This window comes from Thalassophryne amazonica, chromosome 15, assembly GCF_902500255.1.
Source record: "Thalassophryne amazonica chromosome 15, fThaAma1.1, whole genome shotgun sequence".
Lineage (NCBI taxonomy): Eukaryota > Metazoa > Chordata > Actinopteri > Batrachoidiformes > Batrachoididae > Thalassophryne > Thalassophryne amazonica.
Window position 1 is genome coordinate 72,061,081 of NC_047117.1, and position 12,270 is coordinate 72,073,350.

Consider the following 12,270-nt stretch of genomic DNA (forward strand, 5'->3'; position numbering starts at 1 on the left):
AAAAAATATGGACTCACTCAATTCTGAGGAATAAATTACGGAATCACCCTGTACATTTTCATCCCCAAAACTAACACCTGCATCAAATCAGATCTGCTCATTAGTCTGCATCTAAAAAGGAGTGATCACACCTTGGAGAGCTGTTGCACCAAGTGGACTGACATGAATCATGGCTCCAACACGAGAGATGTCAGTTGAAACAAAGGAGAGGATTATCAAACTCTTAAAAGAGGGTAAATCATCACGCAATGTTGCAAAAGATGATGGTTGTTCACAGTCAGCTGTGTCTAAACTCTGGACCAAATACAAACAACATGGGAAGGTTAAAGGCAAACATACTGGTAGACCAAGGAAGACATCAAAGCGTCAAGACAGAAAACTTAAAGCAGTATGTATCAAAAATCGAAAATGCACAATAAAACAAATGAGGAACAAATGGGAGGAAACTGGAGTCAGCGTCTGTGACCGAACTGTAAGAAACCGCCTAAAGGAAATGGGATTTACATACAGAAAAGCTAAACAAAAGCCATCATTAACACCTAAACAGAAAAAAACAAGGTTACAATGGGCTAAGGAAAAGCAATCATGGACTGTGGATGACTGGATGAAAGTCATATTCAGTGATGAATCTCGAATCTGCATTGGGCAAGGTGATGATGCTGGAACTTTTGTTTGGTGCCGTTCCAATGAGATTTATAAAGATGACTGCCTGAAGAGAACATGTAAATTTCCACAGTCATTGATGACATGGGGCTGCATGTCAGGTAAAGGCACTGGGGAGATGACTGTCATGATATCTTCAATAAATGCACAAGTTTACGTTGATATTTTGGACACTTTTCTTATCCCATCAATTGAAAGGATGTTTGGGGATGATGAAATCATTTTTCAAGATGATAATGCATCTTGCCATAGAGCGAAAACTGTGAAAACATTCCTTGCAAAAAGACACATAGGGTCAATGTCATGGCCTGCAAATAGTCCGGATCTTAATCCAACTGAAAATCTTTGGTGGAAGTTGAAGAAAATGGTCAATGACAAGGCTCCAACCTGCAAAGCTGATCTGGCAACAGCAATCAGAGAAAGTTGGAGCCAGATTGATGAAGAGTAGTTTGTCACTCATTAAGTCCATGCCTCAGAGACTGCAAGCTGTTATAAAAGCCAGAGGTGGTTCAACAAAATACTAGTGATGTGTTGGAGCGTTCTTTTGTTTTTCATGATTCCATAATTTTTTCCTCAGAATTGAGTGATTCCATATTTTTTTCCCTCTGCTTGGTCTAAAAAAGTAACCGTTACTGACTGCCACAATTTTTTTCCTGATTTCTTATAGTGTTTCTTAAAACCAGAAAGTCGCCATTTGAAATGACTTTAGTTTTGTGTCATGTCTGTGATCTGCTTTTTTTCTACAAAATGAAACAACTGAATGAACATCCTCTGAGGCCGGTGATTCCATAATTTTTGCCAGGGGTTGTACAACTTCTTCTGGTAGTGTAATCTAGTTTTGAATGGCTGGGTTTAGTGTTTTGTGCCATATGTCACAGTGGTTATGTTTGGCATACATGCCCACTGAGACAGTCTGCTAATTGATTCTTAACTTGACCTTAACTTCAGAGAGGGGGCATGGATGTATGACCTGATTGCCCATGCAGTATTATGGCTGCAGAGTTGAATAACTGTTTTTAAAACATGTGATGGCCTTTATTAGCTTTGTGATAAAATATGACCCCTTTAAATTTAATGGCACCAGTGCTATAGCAAGTAAAGATGTGACACCACATTATGCGTTTGAGTTTTTTTTTTTTTTTTTTTTTAGTTTCTGGGTGTACAAAAATGTTTTGTACGTAGTGTCTTTGTACATGTCTCCATTGTGCACTTTATATATGAATAAATCATTCCCAAAGCCAAACATTTATTCATTTAATCAGCTTTGCTCTACCCTTAAATCTGCTGGTCAGCTTGCTCATCACTCATTCAACAGGTGTCCAGGTTTGGCATTTGAACAGGTGTGCACGCACATACACACACCGAATGTAGCGACTCATTTGATCCTTGATATTCTTTGCAGTTTATATGTTATTTTGTATCTCTGCAAATGTCAGTTGTAATATATATTTTACAAATAATTATTAGACTGAAAGGGCAATTAAAGGTTTTTTTTTATCAAGCATGATTTTGATACTTATAATAATGAATATTATACATTTCTATAATGTGTGTATAATAAAGTCGTCTAAGATGGTAATTCAAAGGGAATGTGTTAAACTGTGAACATATACAGTACATGTCTTTTTGCAGTTTTGCATTTATTTCACAACAGAATCTTCATAACAAACAATAAACAATGATATTTGGAGAAAACTTGTCTTTGGAGTGCATGTCTACACTTGGGTAACATGATCATATCAGTAATAAGTTTCATAAAAATCATATCGAGGCATATTGGTTATAGCACTCACTACTTCGCAGTTATGAACCTTATTATTTACAAACCTTTTAGATGTTTTTAAAATAATAATAATATAAAATAAGGGCTCGTCCGGGATTTGAACCCGGGACCTCTCGCACCCTAAGCGAGAATCATACCCCTAGACCAACGAGCCTGTAGGATGTTATTAGCTAATATAACCCTTTAGATATGTCACTATGACAGTATTCTTTTCAACAATGAATTGTGTTAATATGTATCATTTTCAAACGAAAGGAAAACGAGCGTGTTTACATTTTCTATTTTTCTATTTCAAGCAAGTATCCGGATAAAACGAGAGCATTCAATTTTTCTCGCTTCCGATTTTGCGTGTCGCCCCCTGAACGTATATTACAATTTTATTGTAGAAGTGGAATCAGTATGTCTTCTGATAATATTCCTTTGTACTTTCATTAAAAAAATATAACAGCTGTCTTCCTCTGAAACATTTAAACCGTTTAATTAGAATACCACATGTATTTCCAAACGTGGCCACAGTGGAGAGAACTATCTTGTGAGTTTTTAATCTTTGTCAGAGTCACTCGCCGGCCTGCCGACGTGGCGGGGCGGGGCGGGGCGGGGCGGGTCGGGTCAGGAGCCGCTGGCATCAAACGGGTGAGTTGTACACTTTGCTTTCACAAAAACAAAACAATTTGTGGGCATATTTACGTTATTTTAATAGTAGAAAATAAACGGCACCAGATTGTAACAAAACTGAAAAATAGTTCGCATTCATTTGTCACAGTGTTGAAAAAGTCTTGGTAGTGCTTGTCAAGATGATAATCGTGAAAATAGCTTATTTGTTAGCACGGAAATATTTTGTTGTCAAGTCATAAAAATGCTGAAATACTCGCATATTAAACTTTGCGGGAAATGAATGGGGTTAAAACTCATGAACTAATGTTGGTAATATAATATGAATGGATTTGTCTTTTGTGTACAGTTTTATTCCAAGACAGTTGGGATTCTACTCAGTAACTTCTGCAGCTTTAGCAGCAGTATTACTTTTCTCCCTCCTGAAAACATTAAATATTATCGGAAGTCAATTTTTTTTTTTTAATCAGCTGCACACGTTTTGTCATTTAAAATGGGATTTTTCTGCTAGGAACAACAACAAACAAATTTAACACGGATTTAAAATGAATGACATTAAGGTTGTACAACAGTTATCCGCTAGGTGTCAGTGTTGAATGTAATTAATGACGTCAATTAAAATGTTTGGTAATTGAATGACCATTGCATTACAGTATTTGTATAACGTATTGCATTTTTTTCCTCTTTTTTGGGGAGGGGGTGCTGAATTTAATTATTCTTAAATGTGCAAAAAATCTAAGATCTTTTGTATTCTAGATCATCATGTCCCAGGCTGGCCCCATTGACATAGAAACAACTGCAAGTGAAACTCCTTCACCTCTTCATGGTTCTCCCAGTGAGCCTGGCTCCTGTGATGATGTCCCAGAAGCCCCCCTGCCTCCCTCAGATGCTGTCCAACCTCCCTTGAGCCCTGAAGTTTTGAACTTTCCTCAGTCCACAGAGGAGACAGAGAACACCATTGAGATTGACACTTCAAAAGCACCACCTGATCAACTAAAGGCAGTTGCTGAGGATCAGCTGGTTGAATGTGACCAGCCAGTGAGCCTGGAGCAAGACACAGAAGCTGCAGAAGAAGAAAGGGAGGTTTGTTATGTCTCTTTGCCTCAGACCATATGGGTAATTGACTCCCCCTGCCTCCAGTTTGTTTGCACAGTAACTTAAAAACAAAAATTAAAAGGGCATATAATGAAGTCAAATATGGCAAATGTTGATGTGCCTGATTAACTGAAGAAGCAGCTTTGCTTTGCCAGTGCAATATCCCAAAGATGTGTCTGCCAGCTGCTGGGACTGATGGTGGATTAGGAGCAGGTGTGGTTATCAGACTGACTTTTTCCACACAGAAATGTTTTAAATCAGAGGAACAAACCATGAGTTTGTTCTTGTTACACAGCAGTTGTAGTCTGCAACTCCATGCAACCTAGCAAAAAGAATTTTGCATGAATGTAGCTTGAAATGAAGTGGTATGTATATAAAACATGCACACGCCCTGTTGGCATCAATACTGTTGCAAATGAGTTTCTAATCCAATACACAAATTTTTTAGTATTGGTTAGTGTCTGAGTATTGATTATTTATTTATTTTAGATGGTGATGGTGTAGCTATCAGTCACCAAAACTGCAGACTTTTCATGCAGAAAATGGACTTAGCAGGTTTATAAAAATGAAAGAATAAGAGTTCTTATCATTCATGGATGAACACGCCACATGGAGAAAGGCTCCTGCAGAGTACAGAAAATAGAGAAAACATCCCTCATTATCAGTCAGCTCATCTGGATTTCATGCAGAGATGTTTTGAGAGGTGCCATAGTTGTGCTTTTACTCTGACAAAATATAATTTTTTTTCACCCTGTGGAGTTTTATTTGTTGAAGAGTTATGCTAGCTGAGCCCAGAGTTTCTGCAATGACTCCAATTAACTATAGATGTTCAACAAATCCATCCATCCCTTTTTGTGTGTGTGGGGGGGGCGGGGCTGCAGCCTTTCCCAGCAGTTGTTTAACAAATCATTTGCAGTAAAGTGATGTTTTCTAGTTGATATATAAATATGTGTTTGCATCCATAGAGGTCACCACAGGAGAAAGAGAGAGGTTGGGGAGGCTGGGGTTCATGGGGGAAATTTCTGAGCAACGCCACCTCCTCAGTCGGTGCGTCTCTCAATTTTGTTCTCCCACTATTCACACACCCACTTTGTGAGGGTTTTATTTTTATTTTAAAGATGTATGTATGTTTGCAGGTCAAAGCCTGAATTCTGTAAAGGTGAAGGCAGAAGAGGCTCTGCACCTCCACAGGACCTCAGTGGGAGAGGAGGCGCAGGAATCGGTGGAGGCAGCAGGGGAGAAGAGGGAGGAAGGAGGTGAAAGCACGGAGGCTGAACCGTTTGACAGCAGGGATTCTCCTGTGAGTGCTGCAGCTCCGAGCCGGGGGGTCTTCTCCACAATCACACACGCTGTACAGAACACAGTGAGTGAACTCGTCCACCTGAAATAAGTTCTTGATGTTGAGCCACTGCGTGTATCCGCACACGTTCACTTGTGAAATGGCTCTGTGCATTGGAAATAATTGTTTTGATTTAAAAAAAAATTCTGTGCAGATGTTACTTTACTTTAGGCATTGGTTCCTAATTTGAGGTCCCCGGGATTCCCATCAGGGCAGACTAAACCCTATATAGACCCTGAGATCCTTTGGTGCTGTTGTGTATCACTTCGCTAGCATGACACTGAGTCTACGACTCCCACTGGACAAGATGTCATTTGATCAAAGGTTACTTCCAGAACCAAGGCCAGTACCCATTACAAGCTGGGTGGACTCAAATAATAGCCCTGTCCAAGGACACAGACACGTGTCCTGACCAGGAATCTGATTCTGGTCTACATATTGGTAGCCTAACTCCTATTCCATTTAGTTACGTGCTCTGCAATTCAGGGTTGAACTCAAGAAAAAAAAAAAAATCCCCCACTTTTGTTGAGGTTGTCCATGGACCTCATAGTGTATACATTTAGAGGCGAAATGTTTGGACTATTGTTTGGGGTTAATAGTGTTGAAGGGCCTGTAGTGCCTTGGCAGAGGTATACATTCTACTGAGTGACCTTCTAGCTTTAAAATGAGATACCAGCAAGTCAGATTTTATTATGACATGGTGTCTCATGCAGAGTCAGATTTTTGAAAGTATGTAATAGTACCCGTGGGCATGGAGACAGTAAGGGATTTTGACTTTGACCCCAGTTAGCTTGACCTTGGCCAGAACAAACCTTTTAAAGGTAATTCTGGGGTTGGCCGAGGACTTAATAGGAGTAAGGGAACAAACAAACACACACACACACACACACACACACACACACACACACACACACACACACACACACACACACACACACACACACACACACACACACACACACACACACACACACACACACACACACACTTTGCTCAGATGTCTTAGTTCTGACATTTTAATTGTCACCTTCAAGTTTTTCAAGCAAAAATATGTCAACATTGTTTTAACCTACGTTGTGTTAACACTCTTTCTCTTTCAGGGAAAGTCGGTGATCAGCGGCGGTCTGGATGCCTTGGAGTTTATTGGGAAAAAGACCATGACTGTTCTTGCTGAGAGTGACCCTGGATTCAAAAAGACTAAAACCTTGATGCACAAGACTGCTTCACTGAGTCAGGCATGTACACACCCACCGAGAGAGAGAGAGAGTGAGAGAGAGAGAGAGAATCAATCAATGACATCTATGACATCTAATCAGTAAAACCACAATATTTTGTGTGGCATTTTATTTTGAGGCTATAAACTGCTTTTTCAGATACTGAAGGAAGCCAAGGAGAAGGAACGTGCACGTCTCAGCACCCAGCCAGTCAGCAGGCCCACAGCTCACTACAGTATTCTCTTTGATGACTACCAGGGCCTGTCACACCTGGAGGCCCTGGAGATCCTGTCCATTGAGAGCGAGACGAAGGTGAAGCACACTGAAGATTTTAGAGTGCACTCTCAAGAACACAGTCTCTATACCATGGTGCCAATAAGGTCATAATTGTGTTCTTAGGTCCAAGAGTTCCTCTCTTCTCTGGTGGAAGAGGAGCAGGAGGACATGAAGAAGGAGCTGATTTTAATCAAGGAGATCTTCATCAGAGAGGAGACTGAGGAGGAAGAAGGTGAAGGAGGACAGTCGAAGGATAACGGTGATCTAAGTTACCATTTACAGTGTTCTACACCCCTGTGTGAGTCAGCCACCCTGCTGCAGGTAGGGGGCGCCCCTGAGCACCAGCCCAGGATCCATTAGACAAATTGCCATTTGTGCTTGAACTCAGGATAATTTGCTGAGCTAATCAGAGATCTGGTTCATTTTTTTAATCAGACTAAACAGAACAAATTTTTAAACTGAAAAAGGAGTTTAAACATTTGGTGGTGTAATGTGCTATATTCTGCCTGATTTTAGTGTCGACATGTTTGTGACATGCATATTTCTGGAGGCTTTAATGCTGTAATGCAGAACATTGTCAGGATACAGAGCAGATTTTACCCTAAAAACTACTCTATGACCCCATGACCCCAAATTTCTATATTTTTTTTCCAATTAAACATTTTGTATAAAAATGACCAGAAATGGCTGCATGAGCCCAGTGAAATGTGCGCTCTCAGAATTTCCACAGATGATTAGCAAAACTTGTTCCACTAAAGACATAACAGATTGTAAACAGGAATGTTTAGGTTTCAGCCTGTAGTGGCATTATGCAGAATAGAAATGGTTTTGTTTGTATGCTGGAAATAATTGAACTCTAATCAGTCAGTCACAATCTTGCCTAAAAAAAATATAGTCTCAGAAATTCTTCTATTTGTAAGTGTTCAAAGCAGGAAGGCGTGTCTAATCCACTGTTGGTGTTCAGGGGCCCATTCATTCAAAAATCACATTTTCAGATCAAGGAAACACCTGATAATATACATGTTGTCTTTTTTTTCAACCTGTAATTGGAAATAACATTCAGAATTCATTTGGCACATAAACAAATTGTGTGTGCTGAATCTGATTTCAGCAAAGGGGGAGAAAAATCAAATGACTGATGGCAGAAATCCACTTTAATATGACATTGTTATTTTTTTTTTTTAACTGTGTAAAATAAATGTTTATATGCTGTCTGTTCCTGTCAGCAACTGACGGTGAGACGTTTGTGAGTGTTCTCACAGAGCTGCTGTTTGAGCTTCATGTTGCTGCCACACCTGACAAACTCAACAAGGTAATTCAGATTCAACACACACACACACACACACACTGGTCTGTATGGTCTTATTTAATTGTGAAGGTCATTAATTTACTCATTTTCCTGTTTGAACAGCTCCACTACATATTTAAACAAAATCTAATCTAAACATCCTGAATAGCAGGAAAACTCCAACAACAACTGTTGAATTTTTATTTAACTGTATTACTGAACGTAATTCTGCTTCTAAATGTTGGTTTAAAGCTGTATAAATAGAAGTTTCAACTTGGTTTGTATCGTGACCAAATTCCAGGAAAATTTGGTACTGGCATTTAAAGGGGACACATTGTCCACTTGGTAATAGTACTTGTGTTTATTCATGAAGGCAGAAATGGCTCTGGCAAGCTGACATTTGACCCCACTTACCTTGATCTTCACGCTAATGATTGACCTCTGGCTGACCATGCCAGGACAATTCTGGAATCCACCTGAAGTGTGTACAGCACCACGTTTGGTTCAAATCAGGCTGAAAGTCAAATGATCTTTGCCAAAACGTATTTTTTAACAGCAACTTCAGGGCCAATCTTCATTGACAGACCATGTTTGTTAGGAATCAGCAAAAAGACCTGGGCAGATTAGGTCAACAGATGAACAGGCAGATGTGATCTTGACACCAGTGATTTTTTTAGCAAATATGACTTTGAGTAATTGTGGAATCCACTCATGTATGGGTGTCAATTTCTGTGCAAATTGTAATGACAAACATTTTGACCTCACCTGGCCAATTCCAGGTCTCACCTACTTATGCATACCAAGTGACAAAGCTAAATTTTGACCTTTTGGCCTCAATTTGATGTTGCATGGGCAATATCATAACCCACCTATGTATGTGAGCTTAGTGTGGTGGACCCCAAGGATTTTGACCTTTGCCAAAACAAACCCTTTCCCAGGTCTAACGTTTCTTAACGCAGGATACTTTCTACATGCACAGGCTAGGAATTATGGGAAAATGTTTAACATGAAATCCCAGTTATGTTCCACTCTTAAAAAAAATAGATAAACACAGCTTTTGTGCAATATGACTCCTTTAATGTCAGTAGAGATTTGATGTGACGAAATCATCACACTTAGAAATATAAGTGGACTTGAATGAATGAGCATGGAGTTCCTGTGGATCCACAATGATTTGGACTTGGATTATTGGGGTCCACTTACGGCTGTATTGTTGGTCCAGCCTCCCCAAAAGGATTATGTTTGAAGTCATCACCTTTGTGAAAATGCATTAGCTAATCACATTCACACACATCACATACATTAGCATGGCATTGTCTAAATGCGCCTGATTTCCATACATCATGATGGGGGTCTGGCAACATGCAGAACTGATGGTTGATAATTATGCATGTCCAGGCTCGAATGAGGGCTCATGAATGGGTGAGCAAAGTACAACCACCCGTTACCACGGAGACAGCTGACAAGGACCTGCCAGGAAGAGAGGTCTCATCTGCAGAAAACAAAAAGGAGCAGGAGAAAGATGGAGAAGAACAGGGGAAAGAGACTGACCACAGATCAGTGGAGGTGAAATTGGTTCAGCAAGGTTATGTGACTAGCTCCAACTGCAACAGAGCCTTTTTCTTCCTTTCTGTAAAGTCATGTTTCTCGTTCCAGGCTGTCTACCTGTCTTCAGTTGGCAGCCTGGCAGAAGTGACGGCTCGTAGTATTGAGCAGCTCCACAAGGTGGCAGAGCTCATCCTCCATGGCCAGGAATTGGAGAAGCCAGCAAGAGAACAGGCGCACATCCTCTCCAGGTTTGCATTCATATAGCCGCTTTATTAGGTACACCTGTTTATTAATGCACGTATATAATTGGCTAATCATATGCCAACAACTTGACACCTAACTGCTAACATGCAGGAATGTTTCTGGCACTTTGTTGATGAATTCTGGATGCTCTGTCCATTATTAGAAAAAGTGTATGTAAAAAAAATTAAAAAGAAAAATCCAGTAACTGTACAAGTGAGCACCTTGCACTCACAGTGCAATGTTTTGTTAAAAATATTATTACTTTTTGCAGGTTGACAAGTGCGATGTGTAAGGAGGTGGACTATTTAGCCAAGACGTTCTCTGACACACTGCTTCTTGTTGGGGTACGTGAGCAGGATTCTGTGTGCAAGTGTTTTCCTGCAAATCCATTAATTACAATTATGAACCTGATAATTATGATCGATCTTTCATCAGTGCCCACTTTAATCTCAGCCTGCATGGCTGCTGTTGTCATTTCCTCTTTCTGTCTCTCACAGGCACAGAGAAAAGCAGAGGAGTTGAATCCTCTGATAGATAATGTGCTGCTGGAGGTAAGAATCCGAAAAAGTCTTTCCAACAGATAATATAATGTGATCGGAAAGAAGATCATTTCAAGCTGCAAATTTGAAGACGCGGCACTTTACATTAAATTTGTAAATTCAGATTAAGGTTTCAATGTGAAGACTTTGTTTTAGAGGTATAATCTCTGATTGTAAATGAAGAAAAACCCATTCAAAATATATTTTAGACAGTGGGAATACAAATGCACTCACACTGTTGCATAGTACAGGTCATGCACATACATCTACAGAGAGCACAGTGGTGGCTCCAGAGATTTTTCTTGTTGGGGCCAGATGGGGGGCATAATTATTTCACGGAGAGGCAACAGAATTTATTTGAAGTCATTTTAATTCATTTAATTGTGCATTCAATTTGAACTGGCAACAACGTACATGTTGTTAATTTGCATATGCAACACAATACAGAGGGAGCTAACACAATAGCAGTTGTTTAAAATTCATAATCACCCTTTGGCAACACAAATGCAAATTTAAAAAAAAGGGAAACCCTACAAGCAGAACAAAAGAAAAACTACACAGAGAACAACAAATAATATAGCTGGGGGTAAGCTTTTCTCCTTTAGGTGGCGCTGTTCTCCTTCACTCTTTCTGAATGCTGGACTGTTCTCTCATTTTTCAATTTCTCATGGTTTTTGTTGTTGGATGTAGTTGTTATACAAGGAAACCATTCATTTTTAATTTTTAAAGCATACTGAATAATAATAATAAAAAAGGCATTTTGTGTTATGTGAGTGGTGTGAACTTGCTCCCTGTGCAGTGCATTCACAATATGTCATGGATGCTGTGGAAACTAATGGCATGAGAAGATCAGATTAGTCAGAGAGTGATGGTAGTGATGAGAGACCTAGATATTGATGACATGCTACTGTGATTCTTATGGCGGTGGGGGGGTACTGCCTCATCGTACCCTACCCTAGAGCCGCCTATGAAAGGGCACTGCTTAAAAAACAGAAGACAGTTTTTTCATGTTATGTAAGATAACTTTTTAAAATGGAAAGTTATTGTGGCTGTGGTGATAATGATGTCGTGGATCTCCTGTCTGCAGGGTGCCAACAGCACAAACTACATCCACAATGCATTTCAGCTGCTGCTGCCCATTCTGCAGATTTCCCACATCCACAGCCAGCACAGCAGAGCCGCCACGCAAACAGCAGCACAGACGCAACACTAACACACGCTCGCTTGTCTTAATGTATTGTACAGTAAATAGAGGACAGATTATTCAGGATTAAGTGCTGCTACAGTTCAGAAGATATTGTTCTATAAACACAGAATATAATTGTAAAGAGTCTAATTAAGAGGTACATGCAAAACAGCCAGTGTTCAGGCACCGATTCATGTGTGGCTATTTCAGGTTCAGGTTCTCCAAATGTTGTGTTGTCCCTGTTTTGTGGTTACTGTAATATTTATGTTTTGAGGAAACAAACCGTCAGAAGGTCAGCTGCAACTTACTCTGTCACACAAACCAAAATATGGCTTCACTGCAAACAAAAAGATGAACCAAAAACAAGGGACTGCACAGTTTTAAAGTTGTCTTTGCAGTTATTACGGTTCATTGTTTTACAGGATGGTGATACTTGTGAAATTTCAGTTTTTCTGAGTTCTATTTAATCTGCTTTGAGAATGAA

At 39.8% G+C, this 12,270-nt stretch overlaps 1 protein-coding gene and 1 non-coding gene across 4 annotated transcripts; one reads left to right on the forward strand and one right to left on the reverse strand.

Annotated features, from left to right (window-relative positions):
- Positions 1-2,528: 2,528 nt before the first annotated feature.
- Positions 2,529-2,600, reverse strand: trnap-agg. Its single transcript has one exon. It is a non-coding gene; the product is annotated as a tRNA-Pro (tRNA).
- Positions 2,601-2,923: 323 nt separating this feature from the next.
- On the forward strand, positions 2,924-12,152 carry fam114a1 (family with sequence similarity 114 member A1). Of its 3 annotated transcripts, none has more exons than XM_034188228.1 (13): positions 2,924-3,079; positions 3,815-4,141; positions 5,119-5,200; positions 5,290-5,516; positions 6,593-6,727; positions 6,866-7,018; positions 7,106-7,280; positions 8,209-8,294; positions 9,669-9,836; positions 9,927-10,066; positions 10,333-10,405; positions 10,559-10,612; positions 11,688-12,152. In XM_034188228.1, exons 1-13 carry the CDS (start codon positions 2,939-2,941, stop codon positions 11,811-11,813), a joined length of 1,887 nt encoding a protein of 628 aa, XP_034044119.1. In that variant the 5' UTR covers positions 2,924-2,938; the 3' UTR covers positions 11,814-12,152. The 3 variants fall into 3 exon arrangements, with proteins under 3 accessions (XP_034044119.1, XP_034044120.1, XP_034044121.1); XM_034188229.1 differs by having other exon boundaries at positions 7,106-7,241; XM_034188230.1 differs by having other exon boundaries at positions 7,106-7,214.
- Positions 12,153-12,270: the final 118 nt, after the last annotated feature.